Below are 22,712 nucleotides of genomic sequence, written 5' to 3' on the forward strand. Positions count from 1 at the left end.
ACAACCCCCTTTTTTTCCTGTACAATAAGGACTTCACATACAAATTTTTTTTTTATTTTTGCAATATTTTATCCTGCCAAATTAAAAAAATATATTATGGCAGCCTGTTTGTTTGTTTTTATTTTTATTTCCAAATTCACTAACAAAAAGGTACATTAAATCCCTTTAAAAGGACAAGCGTACAGTTAAAAAATTACAAGCTTCAGTAAAAATACAGCAAGTGCCTACATCATATGAATCAACCAATATCAATATCCATTCCAGAAGGGGAATAAAAGGGGGGAAGGGGAGAAAAAAAGCGAAAAATAGGTACAGGTCAGAAACGTGATTTTTTTTTCTGCAAAGCAATAACAATATTAAGCACTTTTTTCTACATACCTTTTCTACAGGGTGTAGCAATCACCTTTTAATCCCCAAATACAAGATTCTATACATTTTTTGAAATAAAAATTCAACACCCAAGGCAGAAAAAAATTTACTAAAACTCAAGACTTTACAGTTACAGTGACAAGAACAAATTTATAGACCCACCATTTAAATTTTACTGCAACATTTTCAAGGAAAAAAGAAGTTTTTTTTTTTTCTTTCTGGTTTTGTAAAATGCCCAGGCATTCTCCATTATTACAAATACTGGTCCACTTTTACAGTAATCAAGAAATTTTAATATATATAATATATACTAAAACCCCGTCACCAAAAGAAAACAATATACACATGGCCATTATGGCATTTTTTTTTTAATAACCTATTAAGCAAACTTTGAAAAAAAAAAGATTGCTCAAACACACATACACACAATTTCTTTTTTACCCTTGTATGTATTCAATACTGTAAACGTATTTTAAGACAGAGTGCACTAAATTTAACTTTTAAAAAAAATTAGCCGTTGTTCCTGAATTGTTTTTTCTCATTCAATGATAACAGCTTGTAATTTGTGTCATTTGAGTTTTAATTCAGCAGTAACTCATTTCCATTCCATTTCCTAAGCAGCGTTGTCCTGAAAAAAAAAAAGGCTGAGAATAATTCAGCTAATGGATGTCCGAAGTTGTGCTGGGTATACATCTTCATTTGATTGGGTCTTATGGCATTTTCATGTCCACTATCTTCAACCAGTAATTATTTTTTTTTTTTAAGTAAATGTGGCTCTTTTTTTCTAAAGAATGTACTTTTCTTGGTTTACTTTTTTTTTTTAAAGTCTTTCCATTTCACAAAAACGTTTTGCATTTGTCTCAAGAGACTCAAATAGGAAGATCAGTTTTCAAGGCACTCACGTCAAATTGAATGGCAGTAGAAAAACTGTCCAATAAATTATTTTTATTTATTTTTCTTTATAGTGCCAGTATTGTGAATGCCATGCTTAGCAACACTGACACTTAATCTCAGTTGTTCCCTTACAGTTTAACCCACCTTTGGGCCAAATAGAAGAATATGATGTAATTTCTTGTTGAGAAGCCATTTTTCTCTTAACCACAAACAAAAGCTTTAAAGTGCGGGTCAACATAATTAAAATATCTAACCATAATTGTCCACTGTTGGCTAGTATTAGTTGTAAAAGGCTTTAAAAAATTTGGAATTTGAAAGTAGAGCAGGTGCATTTTTCTTTACTTTTTTCTGTTGTAATGCTTTTATCTGAATGCAGTTCTAGTCCTAATTAAGTCAAGGGGAAAACTCTTACCAACTTTAGTAGGAGCTGAATCTTGCCAAGAGAGCTAAAGCAACTAGAATTTATTTTTCCCTTCTTTATAATAACATCATTGCACATCATATAAGATAGTTCTAATATTTCTATTCATAAACCAAATGCCTATGAGTTGAGGCTTTTCATTGCAAAATTCACACTTTCCCATCCTTTAGTAATTATTTTAACTACAGTAAATATGGACTAAAGTAGATGTCCTGAACACAAATTTATGATTTTGTAATTTAAAAAGAAAAAAAGATGGCATTTGGCTCCTCCAAGGTTTGAAAATATATGGTAATTGGGATAGTTTTACTGTCTCTGGGAAGAGTAGCAGGAAGGGAAGACAGTGGGAAAGAAACCCAAAAAGTGACAAAATGTCACCATTATATTGCCACAGCTTTTAAGAGCAAGAAGAGACCATCTGATAGTTACGCACAATTAAGAATGTTTCTGGATTTTGTACGTAGCTGCCTTCTGCACCTATGCTTTATCCATTGCCACAACTCTAGTGATTAAATCCATCTAGAAAAGGCCTCTATCGTCAGCGACATTGTCAGTGCTGCATATTTGATCCAATTCCAAAAGAAAGTGCTAATTTTAAGATTGTTATCCGCTGTACAATTTTGTAATCCCTAATCTTTAAGGTTATTTAAGAAGAGGAAAGGGAAAAAAAAGGCAAAAAAAAAGAGTATTTCTGTTCAAATGCTGGCTTCTTCACAAGAAATTACACATGCTTAGCTTAAATTTCAACAAAGCAGCGGCCCAAAAATTAGAATTTTAAAAGATATGTTTCTCCTCTACAATGCAAGTAATCTCAGGCTACGACTGGGTAAAATTAAAAAGGGATACCCAACAAAATTTTTAAAGAAGTTTAAACAGAAAGAATAAAAAAAAGTACCTGCACATGCCAAAAAATTACAAAAACCCAATAAATACAGAAATTATTGCACAGTTAAAAGGCTCCACAATTTTTACTGCCTTAATCAACCCTCGGGTTTAATAGAACTTTGTAGACACAGGTTATATTTAAGTGCCAAAGTCTGGCACCTACCATATTTATGCTAAGTTATGTTTACGGAGGCAAGTTAGGTCATCTTTTCTCAGTTGGCAATAGTTAAACTGTACAAATAAAATGTTACCTAGACCCCTGAAATTTAACCTAGCGGGGGGTGGGGAGGGCCCTTAGCTTCTTTCTGCCTGCTCAATTTTGACGTCATTTGTCAGCAAATGTTCTCCATGCCACTTTTTCATGTGTTTCTCCAGGGTGCTGTAAACACTGAAGGGCATCTGGCAAATGTCGCAGCGGTAGACCTCCTTCCCTATCTGGCCATGCGTTTTCATATGGCGCGTCAGCTTACTGCTCTGGGCACATGCATAGTTGCAGAGCTCGCATTTGTAAGGCCGCTCTCCAGTGTGGCTCCGACGGTGCACCGTCAAATTGCTGCAGTTCTTAAAGACCTTGCCACAGTACTCACATGTATCGCTCCTGCGCCCTTCCTTCGAACTGGGTCGACCGGGGCCGGGACCACTGATGTGGGGGGTGCTGCCTCCGCTCGCCGTGCCGCTGCGCCCTGAGAGCCCCCCGTCCAGCATGTCCCCTGGCGGGGTGGAGAAACGCAGGCTCCCGTTCTCTGATGAGTGTTCGGAGGAGGTTGCAAAGGGGGATTGTCGGGAGTCTGTGAATCCAAGGAATGGATCCTTCATGAAGTGCCGTGATGCTGCATACCCTACCAGCCACTGGGAGTAAACGTTTTCAGAAGGTATTATTGTTGCTGGTGGCAAGTCCAAATCTTTCTCTACCTTTATTCTTTTAGAGGAATTGTTTAAACTAGGGCTTGTGATAGGTGTTGGCTTGCGGGGGAACAAGTTTGGGAAGGGTTCACCTGGGCCGAAGTTTCTTCCGTTGACTGTCCCTTCCTCAGTGCGGTCTAGCTCTCCTACCACTGAGTCTTCGTCAGCTGGATCTCTCTGACAGAGGTCTCGAGGACACAAGTCTCGCTGGTCAGAAGACCTTTTCATGAAGCTACTCCTCTTCTGTTTTTCAGCTAGCATGTCGTTATATTGCTGGATGGCACCTAGACTTACATTCTCGATGACTTTTCCCAACACAAGGGATTTCTCATCTGGCAGCGACTTGGAGCCATTTTCTCGGTTACGACTCAGCTCCGAGTCCATACTGAAGCTTGACTCTGGCCGGCTCTCGTTTTCAAGCTCCTCTTCCTCTTCCTCCTCCTCTTCCTCTTCTTCATTGTCATGGCCCAGGGAAGGATCGCTCTCATTCCTAAAATCTGCCTCACTGGATTTCAGTCCCTCTCCGGTGAGCTCGCTTGTGCCTGGCTCAGGGGAACTAGTGGTGGACAGTCCATCATCTGACCTGCCCGTCATGGAGCCAGCTTTATGCATATGCGTTTTCATGTGGCGTTTTAGCTTGCTGGCCTGGGAGCAAGCGTGGTCACAGAGCTGACACTTGTAGGGCTTTTCTCCTGTGTGACTGCGCCGGTGCACAATAAGGTTACTCTGGAACTTGAATGTTTTCCCACAAAATTCACAGGACTTGCTCTTGGCCTGAGGCTGGGGAGGCGTAGTGCTGCTGGGGGGCATGGGGGGCAGTGGCGGGGTGCTCAAAAAAGGTGATTTAGGACTTGGCTGGAAAGGATTCAACAGACGATGCATAGGGTTGGTGCGACTGGGTGAGACTGGCGGAGGGGTGGAACTGTTTCCTGCCAGTTCTCGAAGCCTTCTGGAGAAATCCATCGCTGGGGACTCAATTGCCATGGGGTTTAAACGCATAACTCTGTCAAAGGCACTGGGATGCTGGGCAACTAACCCCATTTCTTCGGCACTAAGGCGATGTGGATCCAGATGATGACGAGGTGGTGGGCTGAACAGCGGAGGCGTGTTTGGGAGCCGACCCTCACCAAAGCCAGGGTGTTCACGTAAGATGGGTCCTGTCATTCGCAAAAGATTGAAAGGGTTGTTGTCTCCAAGGAAATTCATCAGTGGGGACTGTGCAACAGTCTCCGGTCCCAGAGGAGGAGGGATGGTGATGCGTGGAGTAAGGGAACTGTTTGAAGGGCTTGTTTCCAGGTAGATGCGGAATCCATGTGTGTTCTGGGCATGCTGAAGCAAGAACCAAGCGCTATTAAAAGGCTGCTTGCATGTTGTGCAAATATAGCTTGAAGGCTCATCTTTACCTATAAAAGAAAAAGAAAAAGAACACTCAAAAAATAATACAGCAGAGAACATTTAAATACAGTTGGCATGCACTTTATTTTGCTAACACATTTTCTCCTTGGCATTTCTGAAAGAAGGACTTAATTGCAATGTACTGACTGATATAAATTGTTGAACAGCACATTTACTCACCACACTTATTCACTTAACATGTATGACAAATATCACACATACGCATTGGTGCTATATATGATTTTATCCTCTAACTTGCAAATAAAACCTTCCTTTATGACGCAGAAGGATCCACATCCTTTCACATGTTTATTTCACAAAAAGGATTTTGTTTCAAGGGATTTATTACTACAGACAAAAAACAAGGAAAATGAAGTGTGGTAGGTTTTACAAGGCACCTGCAAGGAGCTTCAGTGTCATTCTCACTCTGTCATTTTATATTTTTATATACTTCATGCAGCAGTCCCCTGAGATCTTGCTAAAATTAATTTATACATGCTTCAGTCATGCCAGCACTTCCATTTTTAAAATACTACGTAGGTATTTAGCTGCACAAGTTCTATTCGAGTCAACAGGAGCTTGGAAAACATACCCTTGCATAAACCACTTTGACATTCTTTTTGCCAAAACACCAAGAAGCCACTCAAATGAAACATCCGGTAATCAAAGCCAACAGCACAGTTGCAATTAACAGTAACAAACGTCGGGCCGTGCTTGAACTGGGTCCCAAGAATTACTGAGCCTGAGCCTGCCCTCCAATGCAGAAACGTTCACCGGAGCCAAAAACATTGTTCTGTTTGCCTTTCTAGCCTTTTTGAATGACTGCATAAAGGTGGAAAGCATTCCTTTAACCTTGATTCAGGTTTACATAAAGGACAGGTGTGGACAAGTCCGCACTACAGTCATAATGTTGCTAGCTAGAAAATTCCAGTTCTGAGCACAATATAAACTATGTGCTATCTTGAAAAAGCACTTCCCCCCTCTCCTCCTTCTGCAAGACTCTGATAAACTCATAAATATGTGTCAACTTGAAAATCATGATCCAGGATTTGTTTTGTTGTTGTTGTTTTTTAAATGAGGGGGAGGTTTCCTGGAAACAACTACCCATTTTAGAATATCTAAAATTAATTTCTTGCTTGTTTGTTTGTTTATGAAAGCACATATTTTGGCTAGCAATGACCCCACTGCACTTAAAGGCACTAAACTTCCTGAAAGTTCAAAGCCTGAACCAGGCTTCCTGCCTGACCCGTATGTGTACAACAACTGAGATGAAGCCCTATCCCAGCCACTTCGCAGATCCAAAGCTGAACTACGTGATCCCTTTCTAGATGGAGAGGACTGCAATTCACAAAAGTCCAATGCTTGAGCTTAAGAACGAGTTTATAAGGTGAACAGAGCTATATTATCAAAACTACCTTTGTAAAGAGGAATGACTCATAGCAGTCAAAAAAAATAAAGAGAAAAAAAATTAAACTCGAGCACACCAGGTGAAGCAGGATTGCTGCTGACTGAATTCCCCTCTTCTGGCAGTTGCAGGAATGGCTACCGCTAACAAAACCTACAAAATGTTAGACAAGGAGGCTAGAGGATTTTCTGCCTACCTATCAGCCTGTCAAGTCTATTTAATCTTATCACCCAATGTACATCCATAAAAGCGTAAAGGGAAAAGCATCTATCAGATTGAGACTTATTTACAAAGGTAGGTGATAAATGTGGTGCAGCTCCTCACATTCCTATTGATTTAGTAGGGCTACTGCTGTGGATAGCAGCTTCAGACCCTGATTTCAGAGAAGCTGCCTCTCTACATCCAAGAAAAGACGCACACAACACACCGGGCGTTTCTGCCTCTCTGACATGGCCCCTGTGCCCTGACCCTGCACACTGCGTTGTATGGGACAGACCCAGTTGCTTTGATTACTCTCTAACAGCTGCTCTTGGAAAAAAACACAAGTTTGGGAACTGCACTCAGCTTGGAAAAAGTGCCAGTAACTGCTATTGACATTAATGAAAGCCACATACAAACACGTAAAGGAACTGATACATTATCCCTTAAAAATCTACTCAGCACTGAGGCAGTTAGGGAGTTTTATGTCAGCTCTGCAGCCAAAGCAACAGTAAATGCTCCCATTATTACTTCAAATATTTAAATTTGTGTTTCTTACAGAAATATGATGAAAATGTCTAGACCTTTAATTTTCTTGCACAGCAACATGTGTAGTATAAAAAGTGACAGAAATCACTGAAGCAGACTAAAGTATATAACATACTCTGTCAAAAGCTTTTTTTAACAATATGTTTTACCTCAGCTCACCCTAGAATAGATTTTAATAAAGCTCCTTCCGAAGTGTGATATAATAGCAAATGAAGTGCAGCATCTTACAAGGCCATATATCTTCAAATTAAAGAGTGCTCTGCACCCTTCACCTTCATTTTATCCACTCTAATTAATCGATTTATTACCCACAGCTGTTCGATTCTTTCATTTTTAAAGTCACAGCATGCGTTCTTTCTTCATTCTTTTTTGTTGTAGGGTTTTTTCTTTAGAAAAATGAAGTGTGAGAGTGTGTATCTGCGTACGTTCCCCTTGCTTAGCTCAAGAGCTGACAGGATGAAGAAAGCTGTGTATTAGACAATGATGACAACAACAGCAACACGTTTACTTCAGCACATACGTAAGGAGAAAAATTCCTGAGCAGACTGAGGGTCAAGGCCAATCTAAAACTGAAATGGCTGATTAAAAAAATTACCCTGAAAATGGCAGCTGGCTGGATGCTTGCTACTACTTGTTACATGGAACTGAGATGTTTTTTTTTGTCCTCCAAAACTTCACCTCTGTGATGTTCAAGTGAGGAAAGTAAATCCCCCTCCTTTTTAGTTTCTTTTGAACAGAGCAAATTAGTGCTATTAGTGATCTAAGATTTACAAGCTAGCAGTCGTAAAACAGTCTTCCTTTTTGTTTTGTTTAGCTTTTATGCTCCTTAACTCCTCTTGAGAGACCCTGACCTGATGGCAAAATTGACTGCAGGCTACCTAGCTACCAATCTCTGACTGCTTCACGAGTGTTCATGTGTGTGTGCATGCCTGTGTGTCTACACTTTAACTTTCACTACCCCCAAAGACTCTCCCCAGACTCTCCATTTAAAAAAAAGAAGAAAAAAAAAAAAAGAAAAAAATATAAAATAAAATGTTCATTTCCATATTATCACTTCATGGTATCTTGCCTAGAAGTTGCCCTGAGCAGCGTAGATGCTCACTTTTAAGAACAGAACAATGTCAAAAAGTCTTTGAAGATCCACTCCGAACATTTTTATATTCAAAAACTTGCTAAATATTTTAAACATGCCCAGAAACAGCCATGTATTGCTCAAGAGTGATCCTTATATTTAATAATGCAGTGCACCTACACTATAAAACTCTTTGTTATAAGGCTACTTTTGATATATGGCTATCTTAATCCCTTGCCACCTGCACTGAAATCTGGCTAAATACCCGCTTTATGACAACCAGCTATAACAGGCTTTGCCACATGCAGTCTTTATCACTTCAGCATGTGCTTGACTTTGACCATGTGAGTAATCAACATCAGTGAAACTTAAGCACAGGCTGAAGTGCTGTGTTGGATAGTGATGAAATTATTAATGTGTTTAGAGTTAAGCACAAGCCAAGACTTCATTAATACTGTTCAATGAACTGCACATGGATTCAACCCTACACTCTGTAACTAAGCACGACTTTCAGGGCTGATGGCTTCAGTATAACTTTTTATCTTTACATTAGTTGATAGATATGGTATATGTACTGAGATGCGACATCCAGGCTACGAGCCTTGGGCAGTCAACAGTAGCTTCAAGGTTGCTCTAAAGCCAAACAAATACTGTCACTGGAGTTCAGGCATGAGACAGGTTTGTAGGCCGGGATCCTACTGAGATACAGGTGTATAGGTTCAGAAATATTGTTTTGTAGGCTAGGAAGGATGATGAGATTAAAGAATGAATGGACTGGGATAAACCTTAAGGGTTGCCCTTGCCTGATTACTGACCCAAAGGACATCCACATCTATGCATCTGTTGATATCTATGTCAAAGGCCCCCCGATGGAGAGCTTACAACCTTCCCAAAGTTTACCTCATTCCTTTTCTCCTTTACTATCAGGAAGGTTCCCCAAATGCCTAATTTAAATCTTTCTTCATACAGTTTAAGATTATATTTTGCCCTACCTACATATATATGAAAAACATAGGAAACTATTTAGTCTGCACCTCATGTACAGATATCCAGCCCAGAGATTTTTAGTTGAACCACTCCATGTTTTTTAAAACACACATCTCCCAACTTGAATTGGAAATGCCAAGTGAGAGAGAATTCACTAAGTATCAGAGCAGTCTGTGGCAATGGTTGACTATTTTCAGCATTAAAAAAACTTTTTTCTTTCCAACTTAAATTGCTGAATTCAACTGCCAACCATTAGATCTTTTCATGTTTTTACTTGGTAGATCAAAAATCTCTCCAGGATCATCTCCCTAAGCAGGTAATTATGAACTATGAACTTGTTGAACACTTTTGCCTTTTCTGAGTATTATGACAAAAGACAGTCTTTTCCAGAAATATTAAAATGTGTTCCCTTCATTAATGCATGACAGATTATGATCCGTTCAAAATGTCAAAGCAATAATGAGCTTCTTTCTCTTTCATGAACAGCACACAACAAAGTTAAATTCAGATCCTGCCTCCCAAATTCTGCCTTTATGGAGCGCAGTGAGAAAAGACAGGTAGGTTTGCCCAGCCCAGAACAAGAGTAGCCTGGGTCTGTGGGCATTCATCCCACTGCACCAGGCAGCCTGAACCCCCTGACTTATCTGTCCTCTGCAGTCTGACTTATATCGTTTAGTGATACGCAGATCATCCTTGCCCAGTAGGTACATGACTTTCTATACACCCTGAACACTGAGCACCTTTGCCCTGGAGATAAATTTCCCTCAAAATATCCTCAGTTATTCTGGATACTATCAAACAATAATCAGTGTATGATAAGAACTGTTTAGAATTCATTATTTTCTGCTGGGCTACAGTGACATCCAGTGCATTATGAATCCTCTTCTCAGCATGCTTGAATAATTCCATTAGCTGTAACAGAGAACAAACTCCCCCTCTTTATAATCACCCACCCATAACCCCTTGCCAGGACTGCAGTAAGGACCTGCAATCAGGTCCACGTAACCATTGCCATACCCTCTAGCAGTACTTTCCAGATAACATTTCTGGTTCCCTTTACAAAGTTACAACAGCAGCAATAAAAATGTTAAAGAATTTTAATGCTGCTTTACTGCACCTTTAGAAGTTCAGGAAAAGTAGAAACTTGCAAGCTCTAAAGAAAGGACACCTTTTATTGTAGCACTCAGGAACAGACATGTATTAAGTTCCTACAATCTTTCCATCACCGTTACTCTCTTCTCCACCACTTCATTTTTAATGAACATTTAAAAAATTACTCCTTGTTATTATGATGGTTACTCTAATAATGCCAAAAAGGTAGTGTGGATGCTCCATAAAAAACACACCTTTAATTGAATTATTATTAAATTAAAAAGCCATAATTGAGAACACTAGCTTAACAAGTCTCCTTATAAGACCAGCTGACATTAAAGAGAAGGGCATTAAATACTGGAAAGATTTAGTGTTTCATAATGAAGAAAATATATGGTTATATGTGGTTTGACAGGTCACCTAGACAAGGGCCAAATATTTTCCAGGTGTCTGCAGAGTGGATCTGCAGTGTGACCTATAACTGGTTCATACCCAGTGCTTGATTGAGTACACAAAAATATCTCTAACATAGGTATTTCTGCTGAAAAGGTTTTATAAGCCGTGTTACCACTCTAAATTGTCCAAGTTAGCAAGAACATTTACTTACATGTGTTTATGATTGAATAAACATGTGCTGAGCACACCCAATATCAAGAGTTTTACTCTCCCTGCACTCCCCAGGTTGTTTGGAAGCGCTCCTACCTCTATTTCAGAGGTACTGACAGTCTCAGTAAAAAAGAAGTGTCAAGTAGGGTCCAAGCCTGGGTGAGGTTCACCACTGCCAGTCCAATGCCAGTCACTAGTTGTAAACACCAGACTCAAGGGAACCATTTCTTTTTCTACCTCTCTTCATTTTAATTTTGTTTTGATGGCAACATGAACTGAAGATGTAAAACAAGGCAACTCCTCTCCCATCCCCAGAGCTAACACAGTGCATCTATCCCTACACTGCCTTGTTTAAAGAAAGAGCTCAATAGAATCTTGCAGCACATCCTGCTGAGGGTGACAGGGACTATCACCAACAGTTTGTAAAGTTAGCATCAACTGGCAACTAAAGTTGGTATTTTATGACTTAGCAAGACGCCTGCAGTCTCACAACCTAAGCACCTCCAATTCTCCACTCAGATAAACAGCCACTTTCTCTTGTAAAGCTCAGCTGACCTAAGTGCATCTCAGTGAAGGAGATGAAGGTTTAGGTGCAAGAGCCGAAGCATGAGGGGCCACTGAGCCTGTCGTCTGGAAATGGGGAAACTCAGGATGAGGTCAGTGAAAGGAATGTGACAGGGAAGCAAAAATTAAATATTTTTAAGAGATGGATGGAAAAATAAGAGTGTCTGAAGAAAGAAGAAGTAATCAAAAAGTATTACTTCTCAGTAACAGACTGTTTGTTTCCTCCCTTTCTAGACCCTGTGCTCTTTTTCTACCTTGCCTTGAATAGCCTATCTCCTCCACTGCCATCTTCAAACAGAAGAAAAATCACAACTTCATGCAATATTCTTCTCCCACATATTGCTTGTGTGTTTTACCGCTTTCCTCATCCTATTTCTACCTTGACTAAGTGAGAATGCAAGTTCTCTACAGATATTATGCAAGAAGCTTTATGCCAAGAGAACCTACAACCCCACAAGACCCTCTCGCTCCCAGCACTGATTTTAATTAGCAATGTGAATTTTCCTGACAGCATATTCTACCTGTTGAAAAAGGTCTACAATAACACTCCTTAACACCAATATTAAAATGTATTTATATTACACTACTATTAGTCATGTACTATTAATTCTTTCTATGCTAAAGCCAACTGCCAAACTCTGGTGGATTAAATGCTGCCCCACTCTTGGGAGCCTATTTTTTTTCTGAAGCCATTTGGGCTTTTCAGTCATGTTCCTTTTCTATTAGGCAGGATTGTCTGTTTATCATTCCTGTAATAATATGTTTCTTGTCAAATCAAGTATTTTATCATGTGAGCCAAAAAACAAAAAGATTAATTGCCAGCCACGTAGTCAAGAAGTCAGACTGTCACGCTGCATGTCTAAAGTCAATCCTTTCATAATACCTTAAAATCATACTCTTAGCCAAACTCTGATTTGAATTACCGTACTATGATTTCAGAGTAGCCCTGATGATGACCATTCCAGGCTTTGAATTTTTCTTGATAAACTATACCAGGTTATCACAAACAGGGATCTTAACTAGGCTTACATGAATATACCAAGTTGTGGTGGTTTTGTTGGGGGTTTTTTTCCAATTAAACTTTCCCCAGAAGCATTTTATATGTCCTCTCTGGCATTTATACTTAGAAAAAAAGAAGGAGACTGCAGGCAGACTACAGCCATGCATAACACAAACAGATGCTTCCTGCTTCTTAATGGACACAGGTGACCTTTGGCTGAAGATGCAGCTTGTGTTCAATAGTCCCATTTTCTGTAAGACTTAATCATACCTCAGATCTGTACTGCCAGATTCACATAAATGAGCCAAATGCACAGCTCAGTTTAATTTCTAAGTGCATTACAAAATGGCAATATTATATTTTTAGGTATAAAATGTCAATAGTCATTTTGAGCAACTTCCTTCTGGATGTCAGATTTCTTATTCCTTAAAAGAGCTTGCGGCTTACTGGAAGTTAATGTTCAGCCTACAGAAGTGTAAGAAGTGCTTTTACTTAGTGCAGAAAAAGAAAGAAAATTGCATGCCAAAAATGGAACTCACGACACAGGGATTTTGACCCAGAAGTGCTATTAAAAAGGAAGATAAAAAACATGTTTGTCATCTCTGAACACCTTCTACTAATTGGTGTTAAATTCTAAAATACAAAGGCAATTTATAAAGCAGAGAAAGGGAGAAGTGTGAAAATTAAGGAGCAAACAGGAAAATCATTATTAAAAGATCAATAGTGAATGAGTTAACTTTTAAATTAGCCCTTTGTGATACAACAGTTTCAACTGACTCCACCTTTAGCATCTGAACAGTTTTGTGTCTTTTAGTTAGTTTCTCTGAACCTAAGACATCAACTAGCAGATTGCGAGGATGCTTTACAAACCTGCTGTATAAAACAGTGAAAAAATCAGTGAGAATGGGGAATGTAATATGGGGGGGACTGGGAGCGTAGGGAGGAAGTACTCAGTCATGAGATGAAAAGACCATAGGACTACCCATTGGTGGTGGTTTAATATATAGGAACCCATTTAAAGCATTCATGAAAAACACTTGTACTGCTCAAGGACACTTTTAGGCCTTTTCTTTACATAAGGTATTCTAATGCATTTGAAATAATGTCAGTCTTTTCTACAACATATGAAATATGCCAGCAGCTTCCCTTTAAATTGGTTTCCTGTAAGTAGGTTTGTTTGAAAACTGGCAAGTGCTGGGATTTTGCTTTTTTTTTCCCACAGACTTTTCTAAGGTGACATTTTCTCATCTTACAAGCAAGAATTCTCAGTAATCTGAATAGGAACTTAAAGGAGGATACATAAAGGAAATTGTCCATGTCATATAATGGAAAAATAAAGAATAAATTAGGAAACAATAAAAAAAGCCAAAGGGTGAAAACAAATTTTCCTTTTTTTTTTCCCCCCCGAGTACTTCAGTCTGTTTTACTACAACTATTTCTTAAGAGTATTAGGTGCCTATTCATAGTTAGTAAATGAAATAGCATTTTTGTTTTAATTCATTGCTTCTTTAACAAATGCTAACTCCCATCTCTGCTTCTTTAAATCCACAAAATCTCCATGTTCAATCCTAAGAAGTATTATAAAGGCTGTAAATCTTGTTTTAATGGAATGTACATTTAGCTATGAGGAGATAATTGACGTTATGGAGGGCCTAGATGCTGAATTATATAGGTTATCTAATACAAAGGGGACTCATTACCGAAGCACTACAAACAAGTAGTAATATATGTATATTGTTCTGAGTGGCGTTATAGCAAAAGTGTTCGGGTCTGCAGGGATTTATAAAACACAAGAAAACAGCAGACATGCACTTGTAAATTTGTCTCATTTGTCTCTGAAGTTAAAGGTTATTCCCTTGATCTGAATTTGTAATAAAAACATGCTAGACTAAGGTTTGTAGAGAATGTTTGAATATGTAAATTGTGTATAATGATAGGCAATTATAGGGTAAAAACTGGACCTTATGAATGTTACAGAATTGCATGGAGCATCAAAGTATTTTCCTTCAGATGAAATATTTATCTTTTATGCATGTTATAAGCACTTTTTCAAAGGTATTCAGCAACCTATTTGGTGGAGAGTTGACAAAAATCAAACCATTACAACCGACTTAAGACTCTGGGCTTATGTACAGGAGAAGCCACAGCTTTTTACAGAATATACATAATAAATCTCTTGAACTAATGGTTCTGGAGATGGATCTTCAAGGACAAGTTCCACTGATTTTCACTCCCTTAGATGAAAGCTGGTCAGATGTTTCTGGATTTTTATTTTTTAAAAAAGATGTGAGGGTGGAAATGTGGGGAGGGAGACTGTGGAGAGTAACTAGGTAAGAATGTGAATTTTTTGACTGATTCAATGAAGCCCTATTCGCTCCTCAGTTCATTTGCTGCTGGTTTAGGGGAATAATAATACATATAAAAAAAAAATAAAGGAAAGAAAAAGATGCTGCATCAAGATAGGAAGGAGTAAAGCTGGGAGATGATACCGTAGTTTATGCTACTGAAGATAAGGTTTTCTCCTTCTCTGAACACAACAGTCTGTTCAGGTTAACCAACTGCAGTGTTAGAATAACTCCAGCCGACTTGTCACAGAGTACAAAAGTCATCAGCAACTGAATGTTCTTTTCTGCACCGCAATTAAGACGAATCAATACGACGTGCCACAAATGGTATTTTACTCTCAATAAGAACTCGGGCTGAGTTTATTCAGAATATTTTAGCGCTTCCCCAGGGGATTTTGGTCCGACGCAGATGGCAAATAAAGTACTCAGCCTAGGGCTAGAGCACATTATGCTAATTCTAATGTCAGATGTACTTTAATATACAGCTCTATTTAATCACCCCATTATTTCACATTTCCATATGAAAAACCTGCAGCACTTCTGCAGAGCTTTCACTCTGCGACAATGCCAGCTTCCTTCAACTAGCTCGCTGCAAAACAGAAAAGAAGACTGGTCATTCTCGCCAGTCAAAATGTTACAGTTGCAAAGTTTCAGTATTCCTGAATTTAAAGCGGGTCTTCCAGTGCAATTAGCAAATTGCTCGGCTAGAATGCTGATATATACAAAATGCTAAGGAGGTGTGACTGAAAAAAAATAGCAATAACAGTCCTCCTTCTCTACCTCATCTGCTCACGCACACAGACATAGGCAGGCTCATATCTCAACTCTGCTTGCAGAACAGTAATAATAAAAATAACGAAAATATTTTCATAAGGCAATTCAACCAATATTCTCAACACTTGTCACCAAAACACTGCTATTCCCGCTGCACGGCTTCCGTTACTTAGAAGAACAGACATGGCTGGCACAGCTGCCAACCTACAGATGTCTCCGAATAAAACCTTCCTTGTATATCAATAATTTTTTCCTGCAGCAAACTACACCTCTAATTAGGTTTAGAAGCCACACACCTTCAGCATGGGCCACTATCCAAATTAACTGCAAATTTACCTCGATGCCTTATCTCTCGTGACCACAGAATTTGAACTTACGGACTTGAAGGTAAAATGATTCAAAAATGGATCTACATTGAAAGCAATGAAGGAAAAAACTTTGCTGTGGAGATGTTTTTCAAGCCATGTAGGCTCTTGATGTGCAGACAGGAAAAGCAGAAGCAGTCCTTGGAGCACCTCTTCAGCATCCAAGCTTTCCCTGCAGAGTAATTCTGTGAAGGACACTTAATTCAGCATTTGTGTACAGTCACCAGTGAAATGAGTTTCATGGTCTCAACAAAATCTTCCCCCAGCTTGGCATAACTGAGGCTCCACGACAACTAGCACTGCGCATCAGGGGGAGCCAGGTTAGGACTGGATTATACCGAGCTGTTATCAGAGGAATGTACAAAGCTTAAGTCAACCATTTTTTTTAATCATTGCATTAAACCTACAACATATTTCACAAAAAAAAGGTCTGTTTAGAAGAAGACCTACTTTTTCCTCCTCCAACCACCCAATCTGCATCTTTTAAAAATTGTTTAGCCGTGCATGCAGAGCCAGCATGCACTTGGGGCCAGATCTCACCTGGTTTCACCGTGATGCATCAACATTTAAAGATACAGAATTGCGTTGCTGTGCCTTGACATGACATATGCCACAACTTCCATGTCCTAATTTGAACACAGCAGATGATACCCCTCACATTCAAAGCAGAAATGCTTACATTTTCAAGCTTTCTTTTATTTTTATATATATACATCTAGATGGGTATATATACATGATTTGCTCTCTCTAAGAGTGGCTATGAATATAGCACTACGCACAAAAGAGGAAGGGGGCCAAGCACAGGGCAGAGGTCTGTCCTTCCTCATCTGTTCCAACCAGACTTTCAAAACCACAATCTTATCTTGGGAGAAGCCTATACAACAGCTTCACCCCACTGGAAGTTTTGCTTGAATGGTAAATACAGCACAATTTAATTTAGTAAATTAGGGCAACTTAAGATTTGTTGAAAGCAAAGAGTGCCTCATCCTGAAAATGAGTAGTTAAAGTAAAAAAAGAAGAAATTAATGTTTAATATGCCAGTACAAAGCCCACCAAAGTCAATATGAATCTTTCCACTGGTTTCAGCGGACTCTGGATGAGGATCTTCTTCCACATTGGGATTTGTTAGCCTCAAGACACTGTCTTCGATGTAGAGATAAATCTGGTATGTGGTGGTGTAATTAAAAGAAGAAAACTCAGTTCACAGCAGCTATAAGCCTAAAGATGTAAATATTTTAGAAGAATAAATGGAGACATATCTAGTAAAGTACCTTTTCTATCTTTAGTTAAAAGAAAAACAGTTGAAATCAGACAAATACATACATTAATATATAAATTAAAATTAACCATTGACAATTCTGTCGCTTTTTCTAATGCTGATATTATGTTGCATTTTGGAAGTAAAAAAGGATAATAATAATTCTCTGTAGATCTATCCTATTTCTTTAGCCCACTTCAGATAAACTGACTGCATTCTTAAACTCCATTATTACTAATTCTTTGAAAAAATTGTAGCTGTGACTAGCAAAACATTTTTTTAAATAACATTTATTCTTGGTAATAAAAAAATTTGTGGAATTCCATTCAATTTCCATCATTATGGATATTTTTTGAATGCCCAAATGTCTCCAGACATCTCATACTAAAGGGTTCCTACAGGACGCAAAAGTCTTGTAAAGGAAAATCCCAGACTGGGTAAACAAAGAAAAAATGGCCAGAAGCTTTAAAAGGCTAAAGACAAAGGTGCAAGGAAGGAGGAAGGTATAAAATACTTCAGATGAAAAATAACACCCATCAGTTACAGAAGTAGGGGTCTTGGGGGTTGCTCTAGATTAAGCAGTTAAATTGCAATCTATGACTATGACGTTGCGAAAGATGAATCTCCAATCATACTTCCTGAAGTGCAAAGATAAAAATACTATTTTTGATCTTTAAATAGGTGGTGGTTTATGTCACTAGATCACTACAGAAAATAATGCTAGTGTTGGCTTAAGAGAAAATCATAAAAACTTCCTCTTTTATTTCTATACAATCCAGACTGATCACCTAAGAGAAGTGTAATTAAACAATGCTAAGCATCCCTTTGAGAATGTGCTGGCGAAAAATATTTTTAGAACAATCACTGTAGTAATTCTTCTTAGTTGTAGAAACACTCCAAATCAGAAAGTCAATTTTTCCTCTATTTGCAGAAGTGTGCTGGTTTTCACTGGAAAGGCGCCTGTGTTTTGTTTGGCTGCTGTTCATATACTGCCTTGGCAGGATTTCCTTGGATTGCTTACAGTGAACATTGCTCTTGCATACAGTAGCACTCCCATTTTAACCATCCCAGCCACACGTTTTCTAATAACACACGGAGAGCTGCAAAATCCCTATAAGCACAGCTCTTTAAAGCAGCAACAGAAGGGGGTGGAGGCGGAGGACTGGAGCCGGGGGGAGGCTCTGCCCGTTCAAAACCCAGCGCTGCAAAGAGAGGATAGTCCTTTTAAAAACAACCAATGTGAATTGTGTTTAAGGAGCAGCTTTCCAGGGAAAGAAAAGAAAACATCTCTGAGAAAAGGGCCTGATTCAGCTGATTCACTGAATCTGATCTGCGCTGGCTGGGCTCCGAGCATCACTGAATTGGGTCTTAAGTACTGTTCATTTGGTTTTGGTTTTTTTTTCCTTGCCCTTCTAAGGGGTGTGCAGATAACTTAATAATTCCTGGTATTACCTTGCATGTTTGAGACCCAGAACCTGAGCCTGTGTTCCTCATGCATCCGGATGTTCTGCCCATCAAGGGAGGTTGGGGTGCATAGGGAACACAGGGCACCACTGTGGGAATCAAACGGGCAGGCGAGACGGAAGAGGAGGACATCTATCTCGCTGAAATAGTCTCAGGAAACAAATGCAGCATTTCTACCTACGGCTGAGAGAAAGACAATAACAAAACTGTTATTCAGCTCCATGCCCTTTACAAATAGGCCTGACTTGTTAGTGGACAGCTGCAGCTCAGCCCCCCTCCACACCATTCCAACTTGCTGCCTTTGCCACCCTGCTTTTGGAGATCGGCAGCAATTTGCATCTCCATGCATCTCATTTCTCATTAAGTAAGTTGATTAATTTGGGTGAGGGAAGTTGTCATTCAAAAAAACCCAGAAATTTCTACCGGCATTATTTCTGCCTTTCAAAATTCGCCAGCCTCCCCCCAACGGGTCCAGCCCCCACTTCACACCTCTCTTTCTCCCTGTCCCTTTCTCCCCCATTCCCACTCCCTCCCTCCCTCTCTCTCTTTCTCCCTGTTATTTACAAAGGTTTCATTATGTTTTCAACTAATCAGAAAGGCCTACTAATACACAATTAACATGTGACTATAAAAAAAAAATAGCTTACAGAAGAAGGAAAAGTAATTAAGTACAGAATGCTTTTCAGTAAGTGCTCACTTTAACCCATCATCAGAGAACAGAGTCTAGGTTAGTCCACAATGGATGGAACAGATGCCAAGGGCAAAATGTTAAAAGCAAATAAAAAAAGGCATTATTTTCTTTGGAAATAAGAACTATCAACGCCACAAAAACGAACATCACACTGCAGTTGTTTTTATCTGACCTCCTCCTCTTTCCTCCACTTTTCTAAAGTGCCTTTTCTGTGTGTTTCATTAAAATAAAAACAAAAATAAAGGTATTGTTTATTGCATCTTTGCTTCCAAGGCAACAGAAAAACAAATGTCCTGCTTTTGGCTGGGGTAAATTTTTTTCTAGTAGCTGGTATAGTGCTGCATTTTGGATTTACGATGAGAATAATGTTGATAACACACAGATGTTTTAGTTGTTGCTGAGCAGTGCTTACACTAAGACAAGGACTTTTCAGCTCTCTTGCTGCCCCAGCAGTGAGCAGGCTGGAGGTGCACAAGGAGTTGGAAGGAGACACAGCCAGGACAGCTGACCCCTACTGACCCAAGGGATATTCCATACTGTATGACATCATGTTCAGCATATAAACTAGGGAGAAAGCTGCCCAAGGGGCCGTGGCTCAGGAACAGGCTGGGCATCAGTCATTTGGTGGTGAGCAATCGTTTTCAATTTGCATAATTTTTTTTCTTGGGTTTTATTTCTCTCTCTTGTTATTTTCACTTTCATTGCAATTTTATTGTTATTTATTATTATATTTTAATTTATGTCTGTAATTAAATTGTTCTTAACTCATGAGTTTTCTTCCTTTTACCCTTCAGATTCTCCCTCCCATCCCACTGGAGGGGGAACAAAATAGTGGCTGTGTGGTGCTTAGTTAAACCACGGCACCAAGTAATCAGCATCACCACTGAAATGGCACAACACTGTAGGTTATTAAAAAGATTTTAATATAAAATATTTGGGGCCTGAATGTACACATAAACTAAGCTCCCAGAAAAGTCAGTAGAAATCCTGCCCAAGCAACGACAAGGGGTGTTGAAGCCTCTGCAAGTTGTGCTGTTATCACAACATATAGGAACTACAGGAGCTAGTTTTAAAGGTTGCAGCATTTGCAGAACTTCAGTTATTAACTCTGGATCTATCTGCTGACACAGTCTTCAGCCTGAGAGTTGCCACACAGGTTGGCAGCCTAAGGCCACTAGCAGATACATATAACATACACCATATATACGTGAGTGTATTGGGAAGGCTTAAATTAAAATGTTATCAAAATAGATTCAGGATTGTTGGGGTTTTTTAAACCAGGGATTGTCAAAATATGTCCAAATGCTCCCTGTGTTCTTGACACATTCAGCCAACTTTCACAGCAAAAATGGTTCCCTTTGGAAAAATATATATTCCTCTAGATGTCTGTCCTTGGAGTAGAGCATTTGGGATATTTTGTATTTGTTTCTCTCCCTCAAATGACCTGTAAACTGAACAGACATGTAGTTGTGCATTTTGAAAATCAAATTCTGCAAGGAGCTCAGTGTTTTCAGCAAGAAGCTAAAAGACCACTTTGGTCCCACTGAGATCAAGGGGGAGCTGAGGGGTGTTGGAACAGGTCCTCCAGAGGACCACATGCAGTAACAGCTCCTTTTCCTTACGCTTCCCCTACACACACATATGAATTTATATTCCAAACTATGCATCACATACAGAGTATTTTTTACTATCCAAAATCCCATTAGTTTCATTGGCACTTTAGGTAATAAGATTTGCATGGTAAAAATTCCATTTCTATTAGATTGGGTCCATAGGACTCACCAGCCTGATATGATTGTCAGAGGAAAGGGAGAATGTGTGGGTTTGTTACAATACGAGGATTTGTCCACACAGAATTTGGCACAAGTTTAATCAAAAGGACTCACTTTAACCAGTGCAAACCCCAGTGTGGCCTCTATCTCTGCCAGCTTAAAACTGGCTATATCAGGAATTTTCTCACTGTAAATGAGTATGTAAAAATAGGTATGCTAAAACATGTCAGCTAAACTGGGGTGAAAATCAGTTAAAACAATTTGTACCCTGAAGTATTCTGGAACCTGATGAAAGACCACTTTAGTTAAACTAGTGGAAGAGGGTGTTCAGGCCAGACTCAAATGCTGCACTGGCTTTGCACAGGAAGTCTGTAAGAGAAATGGTAGCATCCTGGGCTACAACCTTGAGGTCTCTTTAAGGATAAAGTGAAATCAGTGAGATTACATCAGCCAGATACTACTGTTCCTGGTCATATAAGAACATAAAACCCCTTGGTCATGCCCACAGGCAGGATACCATTTTCAACCATGATCACCAGCAGAAGCTTAGGGAAAGATCATGTGAATCAAGGTAGAAAAAAGTTCACAGCTAGACCCTATCCAGATCTCCCAGCTCCCAGCAATCAATGATTTAGAGTCTTTCAGTGCCAGTGGTTGATCCAGACCAGATTAATGCTTTTATTGACCACCCACCAAATCTTCCTGATTGTCCTGGGCTCAGCAGCAGCAGTCAGTTTTTCTCCTTCTTAGTGGCTGGTGCAGTGCTGTGGTTTTGACTTTCGGCCTGGGAATAATACTGATAAAGCCGATGTTTTCAGTTGATGGTCAGAATGTTTACCCTGACCAAGGACTTTGTGAGTCTCATGCTCTGCCAGGGAGGAGGAGAAGCTGGGAGGAAGCAGGGACAGGACACCTGACCCAAACTAGCCAAAGAGGTATTCCATACCACAGCACGTCATGCCCGGGGATGTAACTGGGAGCTACCCAGAAGGGCACGTCCTCTTTTCTGTCGGGCTCTTTTCCGGCGGGCGGTATCGTATTCTCTTCCCTTGTTATTTCTCTTATCACTATTATTATTGGTGGTAGCAGTAGTGGTTTGTGTTATACCTTAGTTACTGGACTGTTCTTATCTCAACCCGTGGGAGTTACATTCTTTCGATTTTCCTCCCCATCCCTGGGGGGGAGCGGGGGGGGAGGAAGTAGACTGCGTGGTTCTAATTTACGGCCTGGGCTTAAACCACGACACTGATTTTGCCTAGTCCTTTTCTGAACCCAGTTGTTACTTTCAGCCCCTGTAATATCCTTCAGCAATGAGTTCCACACTTCTGTTTGGTGTGAGAGAAAAACTGCATCAGCTTTATGTCTGCTGCCTGCCTCACAGAGCATTTAACAGGGACACTTGCACTGCCAAGTGCAACCTGAACATGTCACAGCCGCAGACCACTGCAAAATACTCCATAGTGATACCGACAGCAAAATCACACTCTCTGCTTTTGCACAATTCTTACTTTAGCAAATCCTTACCAATTCCACAGGAGACCAACTTCTAACTAATAGCAGATGGAAAACTTCACGATTGGACACAAGGCAGATTCGGCGGCTGCTTCCCAAACCATCCTTCCTTTGGTTTGTTTGCTGTTGATTTCTGATTTACTGAATAGTTTCTTACTCTGTTCCTACGTTTAACATCCAATCTAGGTTTA

General features: G+C 39.6%; 1 protein-coding gene across 4 annotated transcripts in view; it reads right to left on the minus strand.

The window, feature by feature from the left end:
- Positions 1–431: 431 nt before the first annotated feature.
- The window catches only part of BCL11B (BCL11 transcription factor B), a 94,778-nt gene continuing 72,497 nt past the window's right edge, over positions 432–22,712 (minus strand). For all 4 annotated transcript variants that reach the window (XM_080618604.1, XM_080618602.1, XM_080618603.1 and 1 more), the window contains one exon: positions 432–4,875. In XM_080618604.1, coding sequence (XP_080474730.1) covers positions 2,864–4,875 — 2,012 coding nt within the window. In that variant the 3' untranslated portion in view covers positions 432–2,863. The remainder of the gene's footprint in view (positions 4,876–22,712) is intronic.

This window comes from Psittacula echo, assembly GCF_963264785.1.
Source record: "Psittacula echo genome assembly, chromosome: 5".
Classification (NCBI taxonomy): domain Eukaryota; kingdom Metazoa; phylum Chordata; class Aves; order Psittaciformes; family Psittacidae; genus Psittacula; species Psittacula echo.